The 18,596-nt window shown below is 62.1% G+C and overlaps 3 protein-coding genes across 3 annotated transcripts; all 3 read left to right on the forward strand.

The window, feature by feature from the left end:
* Positions 1-753: 753 nt before the first annotated feature.
* Positions 754-4,656, forward strand: LMJF_17_0930 (putative formin; the record flags this gene model as incomplete). Its single annotated transcript, XM_001682299.1, has 1 exon — positions 754-4,656. The coding sequence occupies one exon, from the start codon at positions 754-756 to the stop codon at positions 4,654-4,656; it is 3,903 nt and encodes a 1,300-aa protein (XP_001682351.1).
* A 1,867-nt stretch (positions 4,657-6,523) lies between these two features.
* Positions 6,524-9,730, forward strand: LMJF_17_0940 (conserved hypothetical protein; the record flags this gene model as incomplete). The annotated part of the gene is made up of 1 exon (XM_001682300.1): positions 6,524-9,730. One exon carries the CDS (start codon positions 6,524-6,526, stop codon positions 9,728-9,730), a length of 3,207 nt encoding a protein of 1,068 aa, XP_001682352.1.
* Positions 9,731-12,072: 2,342 nt separating this feature from the next.
* On the forward strand, positions 12,073-16,857 carry LMJF_17_0950 (conserved hypothetical protein; the record flags this gene model as incomplete). The annotated part of the gene is made up of 1 exon (XM_001682301.1): positions 12,073-16,857. One exon carries the CDS (start codon positions 12,073-12,075, stop codon positions 16,855-16,857), a length of 4,785 nt encoding a protein of 1,594 aa, XP_001682353.1.
* Between the last annotated feature and the right edge of the window lie 1,739 nt (positions 16,858-18,596).

Raw genomic sequence — 18,596 nt, forward strand, 5'->3', positions numbered from 1 at the left:
CCCAGCATTGTATCCTCTCATCTCCTTTATTCTTCAGACCAAACCGCTACGTGTGTGTGTGTGTGCGTGTGTGACTGTCCAAAACATTTTGGTCACTCTCACAGACAGTCAGGGCCCTGAGTAGCTCAAAGCAAGCTACGACGTGGTGCACGCTTCCAGGCGCCTGTTGCAGACACAGAACAAAAAAAAAAACAACAACAACCCCCCAAAGAGAAGCGAATAACCACGGCGGAATCCGTATGCGGCTGGCGAGGCAACGCAACTGAAACAAGTGAAAGCCACTTTGGAGTAACGCAGGTACGCGCAACCATGTCCTTCCGCCGCCCGCCCCCAGTGAGGCGGTCGTGCACGTATGTCGAGTTCGCGCAGGCCGGAGAGGATGTTACTCCGGAGCGCAACTTCACCGTTCCTGATGTGATGGATAGTGACAGCGTGACAGTCGACACTGGGGGACCCACTGCTTCGCCAAACGCCCCCGCTCGCGTGCGCTCGCCGGAGCATCCCCGGCGGCGTAGCACCGTACGCATTGACGGCGCGACTCTGCCGCAGCCGGGAGCCTCCCCCTCCACGTCGTTGCAGCAACTCCGCCGCCCCTCCGTGAGTGAGTGTCGCCGGCGCGGCTCGCTGTCGGCGAGTGGCACACATGCATCTCTTCGCCGCTTCTCACGGCCGAACACGGTGGAGGTGTCGAAGGACTATCTGCAGTCCGTAGCAGAGGCGCATGGCGTCACTGTAGAGCACGTGCGCGATATTATGATTGCCGCTCAAGGTGACACCGACCTCATGCTGGCAATTCTCCAGAGCGAAATGGATGTGCAGCTTGCCTCGCCGGCGAACATCGACGTGCTGCACTTCGGAACACAAGAGACAGTACGCCGACTACTTCTCTTCCTCGAGCTGCCGCGGGAGTGGGAGGGCGAGGTGGTGCGGACGCTGAACGTCACCAACGGCGACGCACAGGAGGCGGCCGCCATCCTCGCACAGAAATCTGGCCAGAGGTCCATCTCGCTGCCGAACGATGTCACAGCGTCTCGCCAGCAGGTGCTCACAGCCACAGAGGCTGAGGAGCTGCCGCTGCTGTTGCAGCGTCTAGGTCAAAGCCCCAATGGTGAGACGCGCCAGTTGCAGGCCGAGTTCCCGGACCGCACTACGGATGAGATCCGCACGGCGTTGCAGCTGACAGACGGCAACATGGAGAACGCACGCGTCTTCTTGCGAGAGGATCACACAGCGTCAAAGAACAGCAGGGACGCCATAAGCAACATTTTTGCTCGCGCCGCTGCGACACGTGGGTCACGGCCGCGGCCGGACCACCGCAAGGAGATCGAGGCTGTATACCGCAAGCTCAACGGCGCCGTCGGCATCAGCAACAGCGCGGCAGAGGTCATCGACGTCGCCACCGGCGAGGACGTCGTGAAGACGAGTCTGTCGCTGCAGGATCTTCAGGTGTACCGCAGCAGCGGCGGCGGCGGCGGCGGTGGCTGCACCGCAGCTGAGGGCGCCGATAGCGCGAGTCGGCAGCAGCCCGTGCCCCAGAGCGGAGATTCGACCCCAACCGCATCCACCTTGAACGCTTTTGCCTTTACAAAAACTGCGCCATCGTTGTTGACGCCAGACACGGGCGCATCGCGTGGATCGGATAAGGCGCCCGACTTGCGTCGTCCGCACCAACGACCGCTCTCCCCGGCGATGTCGATGACGACGCCGCCCTTCTCCGACCGCGGTACGAGTGGGACACGTCATCCATCGAACGCGACTCGCCTGAACGTTATGCGGGCCTCCTCACACGAGTTGCCGTCTACGGCAGCCGTCGCCGACACGATGCAACGCGCAGCACTGCCTGCAAAGCGGTCGCGTCGACCATCCCTGTCGCGAGAGGCGAAGAATGTGTCGACGCGCCTCACAAGCCGCCTTGATCTGCCGTCGCTGCATGTAGTGCGAACCGGCGGCGGCGCTGCCGAAGCCGGCAGCTCGGCCGCCGCCCTCAACGACTCTACCAGCACTTCCGCCGCCGACAGCAGTGTCAGCGGGCACTCTAGTAGACGCTCGCCACCATCGCCACACTCTGCGAAGGTGATCGCCCCTCGCCGCTCGAGCGTTGCGGCGGTGAACCTGAATGACTATCGCGGCTCAGGCCCCGCTGCGGAGGCAGGGAGGGCAGACCACGTGTGGACCAGCGCAGGCGGCGGTGCAGCAGGCAGTAGCGGCACGTACTTTGCATCCGTAGCGCCTGGGTCCGCTCTCATCGCGTCGCAGCAGCTTACTGGCCAACCGTTCCACTCGCCGCATACGGAGAGCCTGCTCAACACTGTCCTTAGTCAGCTTGGCAAGAACACCGAGAGCCATCAGGACAAGGAGCAGCAGCAGCGACAACGCCAGCTGTCCTCGGAGCTTGTAGACACGACTTCTCTTCGGCCATTTTGGCCGGCCGGCAGCGCTGATAACAACGGCACACCCATGTCCGCCAGCAGCGTCTCGTCGCCAACGCCGACGGCGCCGCCACCGCCACCACCACCCGCGAGCTCTGCCACGGCGCCGACTGCGGTGGGCCCTGCTCCTCCTCCCGGCTTGCCTCCACCCCCGCCACCGCCAGGGTACAAAGCAGGTGGCTCCGCTAGCTCTGCGCCGCTGCCGCCGCCACCCCCCCCACCCGGCGGTAGTGGCGTTTCGAGCCCTCCTGCGGGTTTGCCTCCACCACATCCACCTGGCCTCCCTCCCCCGACAGGCGGGCCCAAGCAACCGCCGCCGCCGCCGCCGCCACCGCCGCCACCACCGCCGCCACCGCCGCCACCGCCACGGATGGGTAACGGGCCACCGCCGCCACCAGGAAAGGGCGCGAGCGGCGCAGCAGCCCCGATGCTAAACAGCAGCACAACGCGCAACGTGCCAATCAACGGCGCCGTCGGCGACTCCGATGACGCCATCTTCAAGGCTGCGCGACCAATCGAGCTGACAGCCGGGGCGCGTGATAAGCTGCTTGCCCTCTTCCCGAAGGCGGCGCCAAAGCACGTGATAGAGGAGGACGAGGCGACGTCGCGCGTGCAGCGCATTCTCGACGTGAACCGTGACCGAAACGTCGGCATTGTGCTGAAGTTTATTCGGCTGCCCATTCAGCAGATCGAGGCGAGTGTGCGCACATTCGACACCCTGACGCTCGGCGAGGAGCGCATCTCCGGCCTTCTCAAGATCATTCCCACTTCGGACGACTTCGAGGCCATTGCGCGGGCACAGAAAGAGCACGGCGGCCCCTGGAAACGTGCAGAGGAGCAGCAGCTGCCGCAAGCCGTCCGCTTCTTCCTCATGACCCAGCGCATCGACCACTACGCCGAGCGCATCCACGCTTGGAGTCTGCGGTACGAGCTGCATGGGCGGCTCGAGTACCTGGAGCAGAAGCTGAGCAAGGCGGATAAGGCGATTGACGCCACCTTCGCCTCTCCGTCGCTGCCGGACCTGCTGTACTTCCTTCTCGAGGTGAGCAATTTCCTGAACGCTGGCAGCCGCTTCCAGGGTGCGAAGGGGTTCCCCATCACGCAGCTGCCGCAAATCATGGACTTTAAGACAACAGACGGCAAAGGGACCTTACTGCAGTACGTGGCTGAAATATTGGACACAGTGAACCCGCACCTGCAGGCGATTTCGAGCGAGCTGATGCCGGCCGTCGACGAGGGTCGTGACATTGACGTTGCCAGCATTGAACAGGAGCTCAAGAAGCTGCGGGGCCGCCTGCAGAAGTGCAAGCATCTGATTGAGCAGCTAAAGAACGATGTGCGCTGGACGAACGTGCTCGGCAAGTTCATCTACCGCTCGTTACCGGAGCTGGAGCGCGTCGAGAAGCTGGCGGAGTCGATCAACGGCAAGGCGGAGCGCCTGCAGGAGTTCCTGTGCGAGAAGAAAGAGACCTTTTCGCTGAATGAGGTGCTGCGGGTTCTGTCCAACTTCTGCAAGAGGTACGAGCAGGAGCGTGAGAAGCAACGACTACGGCAGGAGCGTCAGGACCGCATGGAAGATAACAAGCAGCGGCGGCAGAGCACAGTGTCCAGCACCGTGGCGAGCCACGGTGACTTGCCGTCCCAGACGCAGCCCGAGTCATCGTCACAGCAGCGGCGGTTCAGCCAGCAGCCGTGGCAGCAGTCCCCGCAGAGGCAGTCCCCGTCCCTGCAGGCGAGCTGGAACGGCGCGGACCGTGTTAGGGCCACTCCTGACGCTGAGTTCAGCACCAGCCGCCTCCGCGGCCGTGCGAGCCTACGGGCTTCTGGGATTGCCCCCGCTAGTCGTTCCGATGGCAGCCTCGGCACCGCCGAGCACGGGAGATCGCACCCGCCGCACAGCAATGGAATTGGTGCCGCAAACGGAGCTGAGGACCGTACATCACCACCGGTGGACGGAACTAGCGGCAGCACCCCCGTCAGCAGCAACACGGGTGGCGGCTATCGCCGACGTCTCAGCAACGGCGAAGTGAAGCAACCCGGTGTCAGCACTACCGCCGTTTCAGCTCGTGGACCTCCAACGAGCTCGAGTGCCCGTGCCGGCACGGGCACAGTCGGAGGAGAGGTATTGCCGCCTGTAGGCAAGTCTCCGGTTGTCCTATCTGCGCGCGCCTCAAACAGCGGGCGCACCCACGTGGAAAGCACCCGACGAGATGCTCGACAAACATGAGGAGAGAGGCGGAGGGGCGGGGGAAGAGGGAGGGCGGTGGCTGTGGAGTTGCCTTCTTCCTAAGCTCTGCAGTTCTCTTACCTTCTGATGCATGTCGCCCTCTTGTGCATCGGGTGACTCTGCTATCTGCATTGATGGCGTATGTGTGTTGCATGCGTGTCTGAGGGAATAGTGGGATAGGTAGATGGAGACACACCGGCGCCAAGAGCGGGAGAGTAAGCCTGACGGGAAGGCTGGCGCGAAACGTTGTTCCTCATGCGGCACACCCCCTTCCCTTCTCCGCCTTCTCTCTTCTGTGTTCTTCTCGTCTCTGTGCGCTATGTGCCTGTGCTGCAGTCGCTGACCCCAACCTCACGTTTTTCTATTCCGCCAACTCTCTTCTTGCCACCTCTTCCGCTCTTCTCACGGCGTGTGCGTGCGCGTGTACTCCATTTTCGCCAGCGCCTCCTACCTCCCGGCTACCACTTCCTCCTCTGCCCTCTTCATAGTTCAAGCTTGTTTCGCTCGCACATACCCCCTCCCTCCCTTTCCCTGCCTCTCCGCTTCATCGACTTCCCTTGTCTCCTCTTTTTCCGAGCATTCCGGCCCCTGTCCCTTACTCTTTTCACGAGGGAGGGGGGGGGAAGGAGTAAGGGACAGGGGTCCTCATCGTTCACTGGATCTCTGTCCTTCTCCACCGGTGTGCCTTTTCTGTGGTTCGTAGTATTGCTTTGTCTTGTCAGTTGGTGTTCCGCTTGTGCGCGTGCACTCGTCCTTGTGGAGGCGGTGATGGTGATGTACATGTGTGTGTGTGTAATGCGCACTGCGTACAGTGGGCACGTACAAGACATCTATATATATATATATATACAGAAGCACATTGACACCGTCATTGATGCATACATTTATACCGATACATATATATATATATATACGTTTTGTTTTCGTTCATTTTGTATTGCCCCCACTCCCTCCCTCCCTCTCCCCTTTGCCTTCCTCTCTTCTTCTGCCCTCTGACCTCCTCGCTCTCTTTCGCGCTGCCGCGCGTCACTCTTGTGTCCTTCCCTGCAATGAGGACAGACGACGACAGCAGTAGGCCGCGACACGGGGAGATGAGCAGCACATGAGCCATGTTTTCTTTGTTTGCGTGACGAGTGGGCGACGATGACGTCCATCGAAGCGACACGCACACAAACACGCAACTAGGCATGGAAACATGGAGGGAAGCACACCCGGCAGATCGAGTGCGCGTCGCCCTCGACAATACCAGCCCGAAGCGCCCAGAAATGGAGGCAAACGTAAAAGGTGCACGTGGATGCACTTTTTCTTTATCGTTTGCGTGGGAGGTGATGCGAGACGGTGTGCATGCGCGCAAGTATATGTTCCCACAGCAGCCTGCCATGGCATCTGAGCCGACGCGCGTGGCTTGATGAATGGGCAGCGAAGGGGGCAAAGAGGCGGAAGACGCGACTAAGTCTTCTGCTCCTTCGAACCCCCCTTTTTTGGTGAGTTACGGTACTTCGGCCCCAGGCAGATCTGAAATGGGGGAATGTTTGGACTGTGCGAAGGAGAGTCGTGTGCATGTGTGTGTGTGTGGGGGGTGGTGGAAGGTGTAGCAGGATGAGTGGCGGCAGCGCGAGGCAGACTCATGATGATCGATCCTCTATTCGATGGAGATCCTACCCTCCTGTCGCACTCAACCTGTCCCCCTCCTGGTCTCTGTAGCATAGTGGCTGCGTCTTCCTCGAATCATCATCATTGTTTTTGCTCCGCTCTGCCCTCTCTCTCTTCGGACATATACTCATCTGCTGCCATTCGTGCCGCCTCACACCGGCGAAGAACTTGGTAGCCGCCACATACACGCCCCCACGTCCCCTCGCCATTCCACATGAATGTGCGAACCACGCGCGATGGCGTGGCGGAGGTGTTTGAGCGGGATCGAGTGGCGCTCATCATGCAGCAGGCACTCGCTCATCGTTACGCCCATCCGCTACCGTCGCCGCTCTCTGATGGCGTGCATGACGGTCACCTTGTGGACTCTGAGGGATACGGTACCGCTACATCCGGTATTGCCGCCAAGTCGCCCTCCTCTCCACCTCGCTTGACATGTCCGTTGCACTATACGCTGCGCCGGTGCTCTCGCACCGAGTATTATCTTCGTTTTATTCCACCCATTTCTGACACGGCAGGGTTCATGGAGCCGAGCACGGCGGGGGGCTCTTCCTCTGTGTCGACGCAGTGGCAGTCGCGGGACGACGAAGCTTCTGTAGCGACTGCCGTGGCCGCAGAGTGCTGGCGTCACGCCGCCTTCACGGCACTTACGCAGAGGGACCTGCGCCGACTGTGCGGACTGCTCGAGGAAACCGGGCCCGGCACCAACGGACACCGGCACGACCCCACACCGTCGTCGCCTTCTCTTTCCGCGACGCCGGTGGCGTCGAATCCCCGTCGCTCCTCTCCGCCTCTCGTGACTCACCACGAGTTTTTTGAGATGCCGCCCCGGTGGGCCATGCAGAGCCTCGGCGAGGTGGATCAGCACACTTTTCACAACTTCGCGGAATGGGATTGCCGGCGCCTTGTCACTCCACTCGATGTCGGGGCCACCGTCGTGAAGCAGGCAATGGGAGCGGAGGCAGTGGTTAGAGGGGCGGCTGCCTCCGCTCCTGGCGGTGATCAGACTGTCTCCCCAGCAGGTCCGGCGGCATCGCTGTATTCGCCGGCGCAGATGATGACAGAGAGAGGTGATGCCGCGCCACCATCGTCCTCGTATCTGAGTCGCACGTCTGCATCCCCGTCGGAGGCGGAGCACGTGCTGCGTCGTCAAGAGCGTTTCCGTGTGCGTTCAACGGCGGCTATGGCGCGCGGGGCATACTGGGTGGACGTCGTGCCGCTCACGGCGGAGGAAGAGCGTGATAGGAGGGAGATAGGAGTAGCGGCTAGCACAGACGCTGCAATTTCTGCCGTTGCCGACACCGAAAACAACAGCATCACCTGTGAGCGCGTCGACCGCGATGCGCTGCTGCTGCACCCTCCTGTGGCGCTTTATGTGGACCCGCTTCTACCCTGTGACGAGCTCTACAGCGAACGCGGCGTCAACACCAGCGTCTATGTCTTCTTCCTGCGCGCACTCCAGCAGCAGCAACACAAGCTCGCAGACGGTCGCATCTTGTGCGGTACCGCCGCCTCCGACAGCAGCAGTGACTGTAGCGGTATGCGCCCCGGCACAGGAATCGGTACGCCCGACCCACCCGAGGCCGCAGCGGCGCTGGCCCTACAGCTTGCCTTGTGTGCACGGCAGCGGCGTCTGGAGTTAGCGAGCCGCATTCATCGAGCAATCAACGCTGCCAATCGCTCATCTGTGCTACGCCGCGTACCCTCGAGAGCAGTCGCCACGTGTGTCCAAGCAGGCACCGCTGTCACCTCTGCGAAGTGCTCGGGGCTTGGCGCACCTGCGGTGTCGCTGCAGGTGCGCGTGGACCATGCTCGAGGATCTGTGCAGCTTCGCGCGCTGACACTTGAGGATTCGGCGGACAGTACCAGTGACGCGCTAGGAAGCGACTGGGACGCAAGCGGACGTGCGGCGACACCCACCTCGTCAGCTGCGGCACGACCCCGTCTGCAAGACACGGAAACCTCCAGTGCTGCCTACACCAAGCGGAGAAGAGAGGACGCGGTGGAAGGCGAGGAGGCAGTGCGATCCAGCCACAATGCTGCCATAACCAAGGCGACGCGGTCGCCAACAGTGGAGGTGCTGCTCCGCTCTGCTTGGAAACTGGCTGCTCTTTACGATATCACGCGTTCCGCGTCGCTGGAGCTGCAGCAGGCAGAGCGGAGCGCCAGCGACGAAAGCAGTGAGGTGAGGGTGACAAGCCCCGAAGGGGCGCAGATGCGCGCATCTCTGCCGGCTTCACTGTCTTCGTGGCTCGCGACGTCGCTCTTGAGGCGCCTTACAGGCAGGCCGCAAGCGGTTTCTGGCCTAACCGCATCAGGAACCACTGGCGTTCACAGTGAAGCGTCATGCGACTCTAGCTGGAGCACTGTGGTGCTTCATCGAGGGGGCGCATGCTCACCGTCGACGATGCCGCTTGCCGGTGAAAGGGTCCCTTGCCCATCCCTGTCTGCTGGACGGATCGACCACTCAAGCGCCTCTTCGCCTCCTCTGTTGCTGGCCGATGACGATCCACCAACTGGTGTTCCCGCGGCTACCGCCATAGCCAGCACCACTCTGACCACGACCACAACTACAACCGAAGAGCGCATCTTTCTTGGGCGGCTTTTTACCCTTCTCCTTCGGTATCGTACGCTCTTCGGGGAGCATGGGTACAACCAAGGCCCACAGGCTGCTGTGCCGCCCCCGGTGATGGAGCACCTTGCCGCTGCCTTCGAGATCAGCGCCGAGGCGTTCGCATCACCGCTGAACGCGCAGCTGCCTCAGTTTGGCTCTCTGTTCCCCGACACAGACAGGCACTTTGGAAGCATGGGGTCCTTCTTTGACCTTCAGTTCGGCGGTGCCAGCGGCGACTGTCACGCTCAGCGGGCGCCCATACCAACCGACTGCGCTGTACCGCCGCCAGGGTGCCATATCGAAGTCAACCCGCCCTTCGACACGACTCTTCTTCGGCACATGGGGACGCATCTGCTGTCGTGTCTGACGCGTGCGCAGGAGTCGACGCAGAGCCTTCTGTTCCTCATTGTGCTGCCCAGTCACGACTTGACGGACGCGGAGAAGGCGGCGGCAGCGGTGGCAAGCACGCGGCTGCCAACGCAAGCGGCCGCTGCGAAGCGCCTCAGCAGCGACCGGTTGCGTGGCAGCACTGCTGCCACTGCTTCGGTGCCACCGAGCACCGAACGCACGCTGCGCGAGTCACCGTACTGCCTTGGCCACGTCCTCTGCGCGGCGGCGGAGTCGGCCTACGTGGACGGCCACCAGCACCTCCTGCAAAGTCCCTTCTTTCGTATCGAGACGCCGACGCGGCTGATTCTTCTCGGCAACACGGCGGCCCGCACGCGCTTCCCTCACGCCACCACGCAGTTGGAGGCGGTGCGTGCGGCTTGGAAGGAGGTGACGGAGAGCGCGCTGCGGCAGCAGCGTTGAGGCGGCGCTCTGCACGCGTGCTCTGCTAGTGCGCATCGAGCCGTGACGTGAGCTCCTTTGACTCTTGTGCGTGTAGGTGTCTGGCGGCGTGTGCGTCCCTCTGCGGCCTTCTGTGATGGTGCCTGGGAGTGCGGGGCTGTTTTACGCAATACGCAACGACGGGCCTACACACCCCACGAGGAGTGCTGAGGACAAGCATACTCGCAGTGGATGGGAGTCGGCACCGGCTACGCTTCGACATTAGAAGAGGATGCGGTGCCACGGTGTGTGCACCTCACACTGTGTGCGTGTGTGTGTCTGTGCGCACGATTGTGAAACGCGGAAGAGGATCTCGGAGGTGATGGGAGCGAGGAGGAGGGAAAAGGGCGAAGGGGCCCGAGAATGGGCGTGCGCTCTCAAGTCCACGCGACACCGTCGGTTTTCCGACGTCGCTGGTCTCCCTCTTCTCAACCATCCGCGAAGGGCCGCTTTGCTTTTGTGTGTTGTGTTCAGCCCATCCGCGTCCCTGACAGTGCGGAGCCGCCTCTGCGTGGATGGTGTCAGGGCCCGGTGCCCCCGCTCCGTGGGCCAGCAAAGAGCCTGCACAACCCGCCCTCGGGTACGATTACGGGACTCCCTGGTGTCGGCGGACGGGTGTGGGATGTCGCGGTGCCGGAGAGGCACGCGGTCATGACCACGTTGGAAGCAGCTCCCTAGGAATGGTGTCGACGATGGAAAAAGTGTGCGCATCTGCCAACTGCTTTTTTGCCCTTGCTGCGTTGCGGTGATGTTGAGGGTAATTCACGGGCCTCGCCTGCGCTGTCTGCAGTGGGCTGAACGTCACCCAACGGTGTGTGGTGCGTGTGCGACCGGTGTCCGTGGCATAGACGTGGGTGCAACAGGGGTAGGTGCTCCGCGGGCGGTGCATGTGTGGGTGTTGGTTGACCTGTTCGTGGTCGAAGGATACGTTGAACGAGAAAGAAAGAGGTTCTCTCTGTGTTAGTCGAGGAGCAGCACCGCGTGCCTGCTGCCTCCGCGCGGCGCCTGCACTCTTGTGTGCTGAAGCTTGCGTTCGTGACCGCCTAAGCCATCGAGCCTGACTACAGGGAATGTCGCTCCTCGCTGCAAGCAGCAGTCCTCCGCCCCGTGCCGCTCCTCTGTGACGCGAAAACTGACCCTCTTAGCACCACTCCCCTACCTCCTGCCTCCTTGGACAACCCTACCCTATCTGCGCGTTGCCCACACGTTCAGAGACCCGGACAGATCTATAACGGAGGCGAGCAAGCACACAAGAGAGCACTCTCCCGCCCTCCACGCACACGCACGTCGACGTGTGCGTCAACCACGCACAGGCTCAGAAGCGCAGCCTCTCTGCCTCCGGGCCTGCGTGCCGCCGCGCCTCCCCGTCCTTTTATGTAGTCTTTCTCTCGCTTTCCCTTGGCTGTCGACGTTCATGTTGACGCTGCTGCGATTTGTCCTTTTGGTTGATGTTCTGTATGTATTCCTGGATCATCTTGCCTCTCTCTCTCTCTCTCTCTCTTGACCGGCAGCCCCCCCTTCCCCCTCCCTCCACGTCCTCCTCTTTTATCACCACTTCTCCCTCGGCGTGTCTCCTACTCGTACGCGTGATCCCCTGTACCCACTTCTTGCCCCTCTCACCTGCGTTCCCACCCTCCTGCCTGCCCACCTGCCTCCCCAGCACACTCACAGAACACACGCATGCACGGCGAGCATTGTCTTCCTTCCTTTATTTCGCTTTGAGGGCTCCTCGCTTTTCTCAGTTCTCTCTCTGTCGGCCTCCGCCGCCGTCTGTCAGGCGCGTCGCGCCTCGCCCCGCCGTGCAGTTTCCTCTCCTCCCGTCAAACATCTCTGACGTCGCTCTTCCCACCATTTCATGCCGGTGCCTCATTTCTTTTTCGTCCCTTCTCTGTTGCCCCCTTTCTCCTTGCTGGTGTCGTGCGCGTGTGTCTGTGTGCCTGTCTCTCCCACGTCGCCTCCCTCCCCCTCCCCCCTCTCTATACTGCACCCCCGCCCACCACTCCCAGCCCCCTTCGCAGCCCTCCCCTTGTTTTGTTTTGTTTCTCACTGGAACTTCTGCCGTGCGCTTCGCTTACACCGCCACCACACGTGCTGACCGCCGTGCTGCTTCTCCGCTTCTACTTCTACCCACCCCCACCCACTCTCCTCGACCCCCTGGGGGGTGGGCAGACATACGGGCGATCGCTTGCGCACGTGCGTGTTTGTGTGGGCTCTTCCATCTTTTATCTTCCAGCTTGTTTTCCCTCTTTCCATCCGTGGTGTTGCGGGCGACTCCAAATCGCGGTCGCACACCGAAGCCATCCGACGTGGAGCCTCCGACCGCTATGCCTGGGCGTTCAGCCAGTGAGGCAGGAGGCGTAGCCCCCTCAGCCGAGCTGGGAGCTCCACTCAGCGCCACAGGGGCGACCTCTGCTAGGTCCTCCAGCGGGCGCGGTCATCTGTTACACTCAAGCGCATCTGCCAGCTTCTGCCTCGGCGAAGCCGTTCCTGCCCACGGTCAACACGCTTTGGCAAATGCCGGAGAGGTGGTTCACGTAGGCCGCGGTGGGGGCCAGTCGCAGCGGAGTTGCCTCCCCACCATCATCGACACGCCGGCGACTGGGCCGACTGCCGTTGGTGCGTCTTCTCTTCGCTGTGACTTCACTTCTCCACCAGCGGTTTTGGTGGCAGGCGTACCGATGAGCAGCCACGTCTCCACACCAGCCCAGTCTACCCACGCTGCTGACACGCGGTCTGTTCAGCTTCTTCAGCACCTGCAGCAGTTGCTTCAGAGCAACGTACCGACGGCGATGCTGCAGCAGTGGGTGTCCGCCCAGCTTCTCCAAGCCACATCGACTGCCACCGTTGCGCGACCTCCCGCTGCTGTCGTAGTTGTCTCCTCGTCATCTGCGAGACCGCCCGCCCTCACCGCCCTGCCACCTTCGGCACTGGGGCAGCCGACAACTCCACGCATCCCCGGTGGCAGTCGCCCACCGCGACGGCCCGCGCCGGCAGTGTCCTTTTCGGCTTTCACCTACCCACATCGTCAAACGCAGCAGCAGCAGCAACTCTCAGAACAGCAGGGCAGCCCTCTGGACCACGTCCATGTTTCTTCCGAACCGTCCTTCACCCCATCTACCATCGGATGCGTGTGCGCCCCAAACAGCGGCAGCGCCCCCAGTGCTCTGACGTCGGCGGTCGACGGAGGCGCAGTTGCGCTCGCGCCAGCGATGTGCAGCGACACGTCGGTGGTTGTCACGGTGCCGTCGAAGGCTGACATCGAAGCACCTCTATCAGGGCCCTCCCTGCCGTTTTTGGCAGGCTCGGCGGTGGTGCCGTCAGTGGAGAGGGGGGGGCCCTGCCCCAGCGTCAATGATCCGCTCGCCAGCGGTGCTTGCAATGACGTCGACCCGGCAGAGGCTCATCAGCGTTTCTCGGGCAAAGGCCTACGAAAGACTTCGCGACTGCACCGGCAGCACTCCCAGTGTTGCTCGCTTCGAAGCCACAGCAGCAACACCGGCTGCAGTTCTCCCACTACCCCATCTAGTGGGGTGTGGCCGGCGACGGTGTCCGGAACGGGTGCCAAAATCGCCCCTCCGACCATCATTTCCCACTCAAGGTCTCCTAGCCCTGCAGGTTCCCCGACGCATTGCCGCATCGCCTCTGCGCTGCACTCAGCCACCAAAGCAGCGATTCACGCGACAACGTCCCAGCTGGTGGCAGTGAAGCAGCGGAACATCTCACTGCTGCTCGGAGAACGTTTCTCGCGTCACCCCCAAAATCTTGTCCGGCGCGTGGCAACGCCACTTGTGCACGTCGGCAGCGGCTTGTCTGGGACCTCGGCGTTGTCTGGGGCGACTTTCTCGCAGGGCCGCTCATTCTGTGAGCGCGACTTCACCGCAGACGGCGACAACTCCAGCCTCGCTAACGAGAATACAGTGCTCGAGCGCGTCGAGGCACCGACCGGCCCGTTGGTCGCGCCACAGACGCGGTTCCCATCGGTGGCGAGCGCTCCGATCCAGGTGACGGAGGGGGGGGCTGCCGTGGCAGCGGCGGGGTTTTCGGCTCGTTGCGCTTCTTTGCCATCGGTGGCCGCAGCCGCTTCTGCCAGTGGCCCGGCGCGCAAAGTACCGGCCAGCCGCTCATCGCGTGCCATCACTCCACTCAGTCTGCTGGTGACGGTCATGGACGTCTCCGAGAGCGGCAGCTCTGGGGTGCCATCCCTTCGCGGCAATGGCAGCGTAAGCGACGACCGCAGCCCCGTGTCAAACGCACCGTGCGGCTGCAACGCCGCCGCTGCTGCCGCCCCGTCGCCGTTGCCTGCATCCGCGGAGTCTGCATCAATCCACCGATGCACCGACAGCATCCCTTCAGAGCAGCCCGCGAATGCAGAGGCAGAAGCTCAGCTCAAGCTGTTGCTGCAACGGGGTCGGCCGAGCAGCGCCTTGTCGGCTGTGATGGCTGCGCACCCGCTGACGGCGGTCACAGAGGCTGCTTCAGGCTATGTCCCAGAGCCGGTGGCGGCCACGGAAGTGCCGGACGTCATTTCCCTCGTTGCGGCTGATACGGAGGGCGCGAGCGTGCCCTGCACCCCTTTCCGAGAGCCGTCATCGCACACCAACTCGTCCCTGCTCAGCGGCGGCGACTCGCACCAGCTGCCACGTTGGTGGGGCGGCTCTGCCGCCCATGACGGTGAGCGTTACCACCTCCCTCATCGCGGTGCCGCCTTGACCCTGCCTGCAGTGAACGCCTCCGCCACTCCACTCGCGTGGGCGCAGCCGCCGAACGTGAATTCACACGCACTTGGCTTGGATGCGTCGCTCTCGCAGCTTGCCCCGTTGCCATCCGCGGTGATTCAAGTCACACGCCAGGTGTCCGTGACGCCGCGGAGGGCGGCCAGCTTCGTCTCCAACGCCAGCAGCCGCCTCGGTTGCGGTGGTGCGACCGGGGGGCACGGCGCCGCTACGCTCCACAACGTCGCCGGCCAAGATTCTTTTTCTCTGCATGACGACGTGCCGAGTTTTAACAGCAGCCACACCGCTGGCATGTCGTCCATCGGCGATGGCGCGAGCAGCAATCGCCGTCGCCGTTTCTCCGTGCTTCACCTGAGCCGCTCGTCTATGAACGGCGGTGTAGACCCCATGGACGGAGTTATGCCGAGCTTCATCCTCGATAACATCAATGGGGCGCAGCGCCGCTCAGGCCCGCGCTTCTTGCGCTCCTTCTGCCGTCACACGCCTGTGCGAGCCGCGGAGAGCGTGACGCGCGAGGCGCTGAGGGGGCTTGGGGTGCCGTTCATTGCAGACATTGACCAGGCCTCGGTCCCAACAGACGTCTTGAAACTGATGGACGCACACAGGTTCACGGACAGCTGCGCCTTCTACGTGACGATGTGCCTCAACGTGTTTCTGCGCTACGGGCTCGTGCAGCGCTTCGGATGGAACCTGCAGAAGCTGAAGAGGTTCTTCGAGGTGGCCGCGACGTACTTCCGCGGCGGAAACCCTTTCCACAATCCGGTGCACGCCGTCGACGTTGTCATGGCGGCTCACCAGTGGCTCAACGAGGGGAGCACCGGCGCCGCACTTTCCGATGATGAGGCGATGACGTTTTTGTTCACCGCCATGGTGCAGCAGCTCGCTCACACAGGCGCCGACAACCGCTTGCTTGGACAGCTGAAGCACCCGTACGCGATGCTCTGCAGCTACGCGTCGCCTCAGCAGGGTGCCACTGTCGCACTGGTGATGGCGCTATTGAGTCGACCAGAGCTCCATTTCTTTCCTGTTCCCTTCCTCGCCACAGCTCACACTGCTGACGCCAGTGACATTGCCGACTCGGCCGTTGTAAAGGAGTGGACCACGAGCCGCGAGTCGCAGATGTACGATATGCTGGCTGACCTTATCATGGCCACAGACGAGCGCAACCATGCCACGCTGAAGCACAACATCGTGCGCATAGGGGAGGAGAACGCGCGGCGGCACGGCTGCATGTGTGCTTGCACCCACACCGCCCACTCCTCCCCCCAAGCCGACACCGCGACGCGGCCGCTGTACCCGTCCCAGCCGGGCAACTTCTGTCTCAACTGCTGCGCCTACATCACTGACGCGCACGTGCCCGACCTGCTGAAAGCGGTGCTGCACTTTATCGACTTTGCGTACCTGTTCCGCCCTTACCCGGTTTACCTGTGCGGCAACATCACCTACACGGCGGAGCTGTACCGGCAAAGCCAGCGGGAGTACCAGCTGCTGCAACGCTTGCAGGAGCAGCAGCTGCCAAGAGCCTTGCCGGATGAGGCGGATGGGGAGAGGGTTGGAGAGGAAGTGCCGCGGAGGCGGTCTGCTGCTCAAATCCCCGGTGCACTCTTCTCCGCGCCGGCGACGGACGCGTACACGCCGGCGGTAGCGTTTGCCACGGCGCTGCTGGCAGAGCAACAACCTTGGCGGCAAGGCGTCGCTCAAGCCTCCACCATGACTTCGCTGCAGCGCAACGGCGATGAGGCTGTGATAGTTGCGGACACTCCCCCGCAGTCGCGCCGTGTGACGGACGTGACGCTGCCGAGCGGGACGACAGCGCGTCGCCACTCCTCTATGTATCCGCCACTGCTGGCACTGGACGCGCAGCTGATGCAGCAGGCGACGAGAGCGTCACAGGATGAGGAAGCCTCTGCCTCGAATGCGCTGGACAGTGAGACGCGCGCACAGCCCCTCAAAAGTCTCGGCCGCGATATTGTGCTCATTAGCCTGGAGGACTTGTGCTTGCCCTTCCTCGAGCAGCTATCCCCGTATATGCCGGAGGCGTGGGTGGCGGCGAGTTACCAGAACCATCAGCGGCTGATGAAGTCTCTTCCAACCCCGGAGAAGTTTGATGAGATCGTCAATCGGTTGCTCGGCATGGGCGAGGAAACAGAGGCTGAGAGGCTCGAGGAGGATATGAATAAGGAGGGCGAGTTCGAGGATGAGGAGACGGATTGGCTTGCTGCTGAGCGTCCGTTTACGCTACCGTGGCGGCTGCTGCGTCCGATGCGCCCCATTGAAGCAGAGTGGACGGTGGACAAGGACGGTCTGGTGCGACGTGTGGTGAAAGAGATCATGAGAGGGCCCGATCAGCTGCTGAAAGAAAGCGATGCGAGCTGAGACGTAGAGTAGGAGAGGGGCTAGGGAGGGGGGAGTGACTGGTTGTCGTTCATCTCCGACCGTTGCGGGCTCCCTCGGCCTCTTTCTCTGAGCTGGCAGCCGGCCCTACGCATACGCTGGCGAACGCGAACACGGGTACGTACGTACGTATACACACTCACACCCAAGCGACCAGATGCGCACGCCTTCCGCCATAGATGTACACTACCGGGTGTGAGGAGTGCACGCGCGTCAGGCTGTTTTGCATCTTCTGTTTTGTTTGTTCTCCTCTCTATCTATGTGTGTGTGCCTCTCTCTCCCCTCTCTCGCCCTTCTTTCCTCCTCTACCCACCACGGCTGTGGGCCCAGCCATGGTGCACCTCCGAGGTATATTCGTGTCTGCGCATGCCCCCCTCCTCCCTCTCTCTGTTTTTCGTATTTCGTTTCTATGGCTGTCGCTTCCCGTGCGGTGCTGCCTCTGGGCACGCCCCTCTCCCTCCCTCCCTCCCTCTGCCTGTGTCGTCGGCGTCGTGTGATAAGCCCCGCCACACATGCTCCGCTCTTCTTTGCCTTCATTGCCTTCATTGTTGAACTAAACCATGTATGGTCCACCCACGCGGGCTTTCGGGGTTGATGTCGCCTGTGATTGTCCCTCCGTGCGTGTGCGCTGCTTGCATCCCCATGCGGCCGTGCACCCATTCCTCCTCTTGTCGTTCTCTGTTTTGATTGACTTCGCCTCTTCCTCTCTCCTTTCTGTTGTCCCTTCGACGCGTACGCTCCGGGGCCATTCTTACGATGTTTCGTCCGTCAGGTCGCATGATCCAAAACGGGGCCATGGCATCTACGCTGCTGCTCGTGCTCTTCCTACGCCCCTCCCCCCACACGCGCCGTGCCAGCGGTCTCTCCCTGTCCTCCTCCCCATCGCAACAACATCACCATCGCACCCTCCCACCGACCTCGCGGTGCTTGTACAGCCTTTCGTCATGTCTCTGGATCTTTTCGTGGGGGTTTTGAGGATGTCTGATCACGGCTTTTACATCGTCCCTTGGTGTGCTGTATCGTTGTGTCGTTGTGCAGCTCGAACTGGCCGACGTGTTGATGCCCTTCTCTCGCTCTTCACGGTGCCGCCACCGTCTCTCTCTTCCATTTTTCCCTTGTCCTTTCTGTCTCGTTTTTCCTGTCTCTGTTTCTCGTAGAGGTGTACGAGCAACGGGCAGGCTGGGCGGTGCGAGGGTTGAGCCAGAGGAAGGGATGGGGATGTGGTGCGTCGATCCCTCCCCGCCCCTCCTTCTCTGTCTCTCCTTGGCACATACTGGCTGCGATGGAAAGCGGGACACACACACACACACACACAAACACGCACACGCAGACAGCGAAAAGAAGGGGGAGGGGCGGGTCGGGGGACAGTGATGCCGGGTGAAGCGCTTGTCAAGAATGAGGGCCCCACTCAAACTCCCGCGTACCCTTTCACACCTATCCATGCCCTCCGACTGTCTCTCTTCGCCATCCTCGTTGGATGGCGGGAGGTGGCGTCGGTGGGTGTGCGGCAGGCACGGCGTCGTTCTCTCTCTCTCTGTCTCTGAGTCTCCTTGCACACGAACTGAACAGGTAAAGATGTACAGCAGCGCATGTGCAACGATGCGATGGCAGCGAAACACCGCATCGGGGGAGGGTGACGGTGGGCGCAGTGTGTGCGTGTGTGTGTGTGTGTGTGTGCATGTGTGTGTCACGTATGGGGTGTGGAAAGGGTATCTCCCCTT

Source organism: Leishmania major, chromosome 17 (assembly GCF_000002725.2).
Source record: "Leishmania major strain Friedlin complete genome, chromosome 17".
Lineage (NCBI taxonomy): Eukaryota > Euglenozoa > Kinetoplastea > Trypanosomatida > Trypanosomatidae > Leishmania > Leishmania major.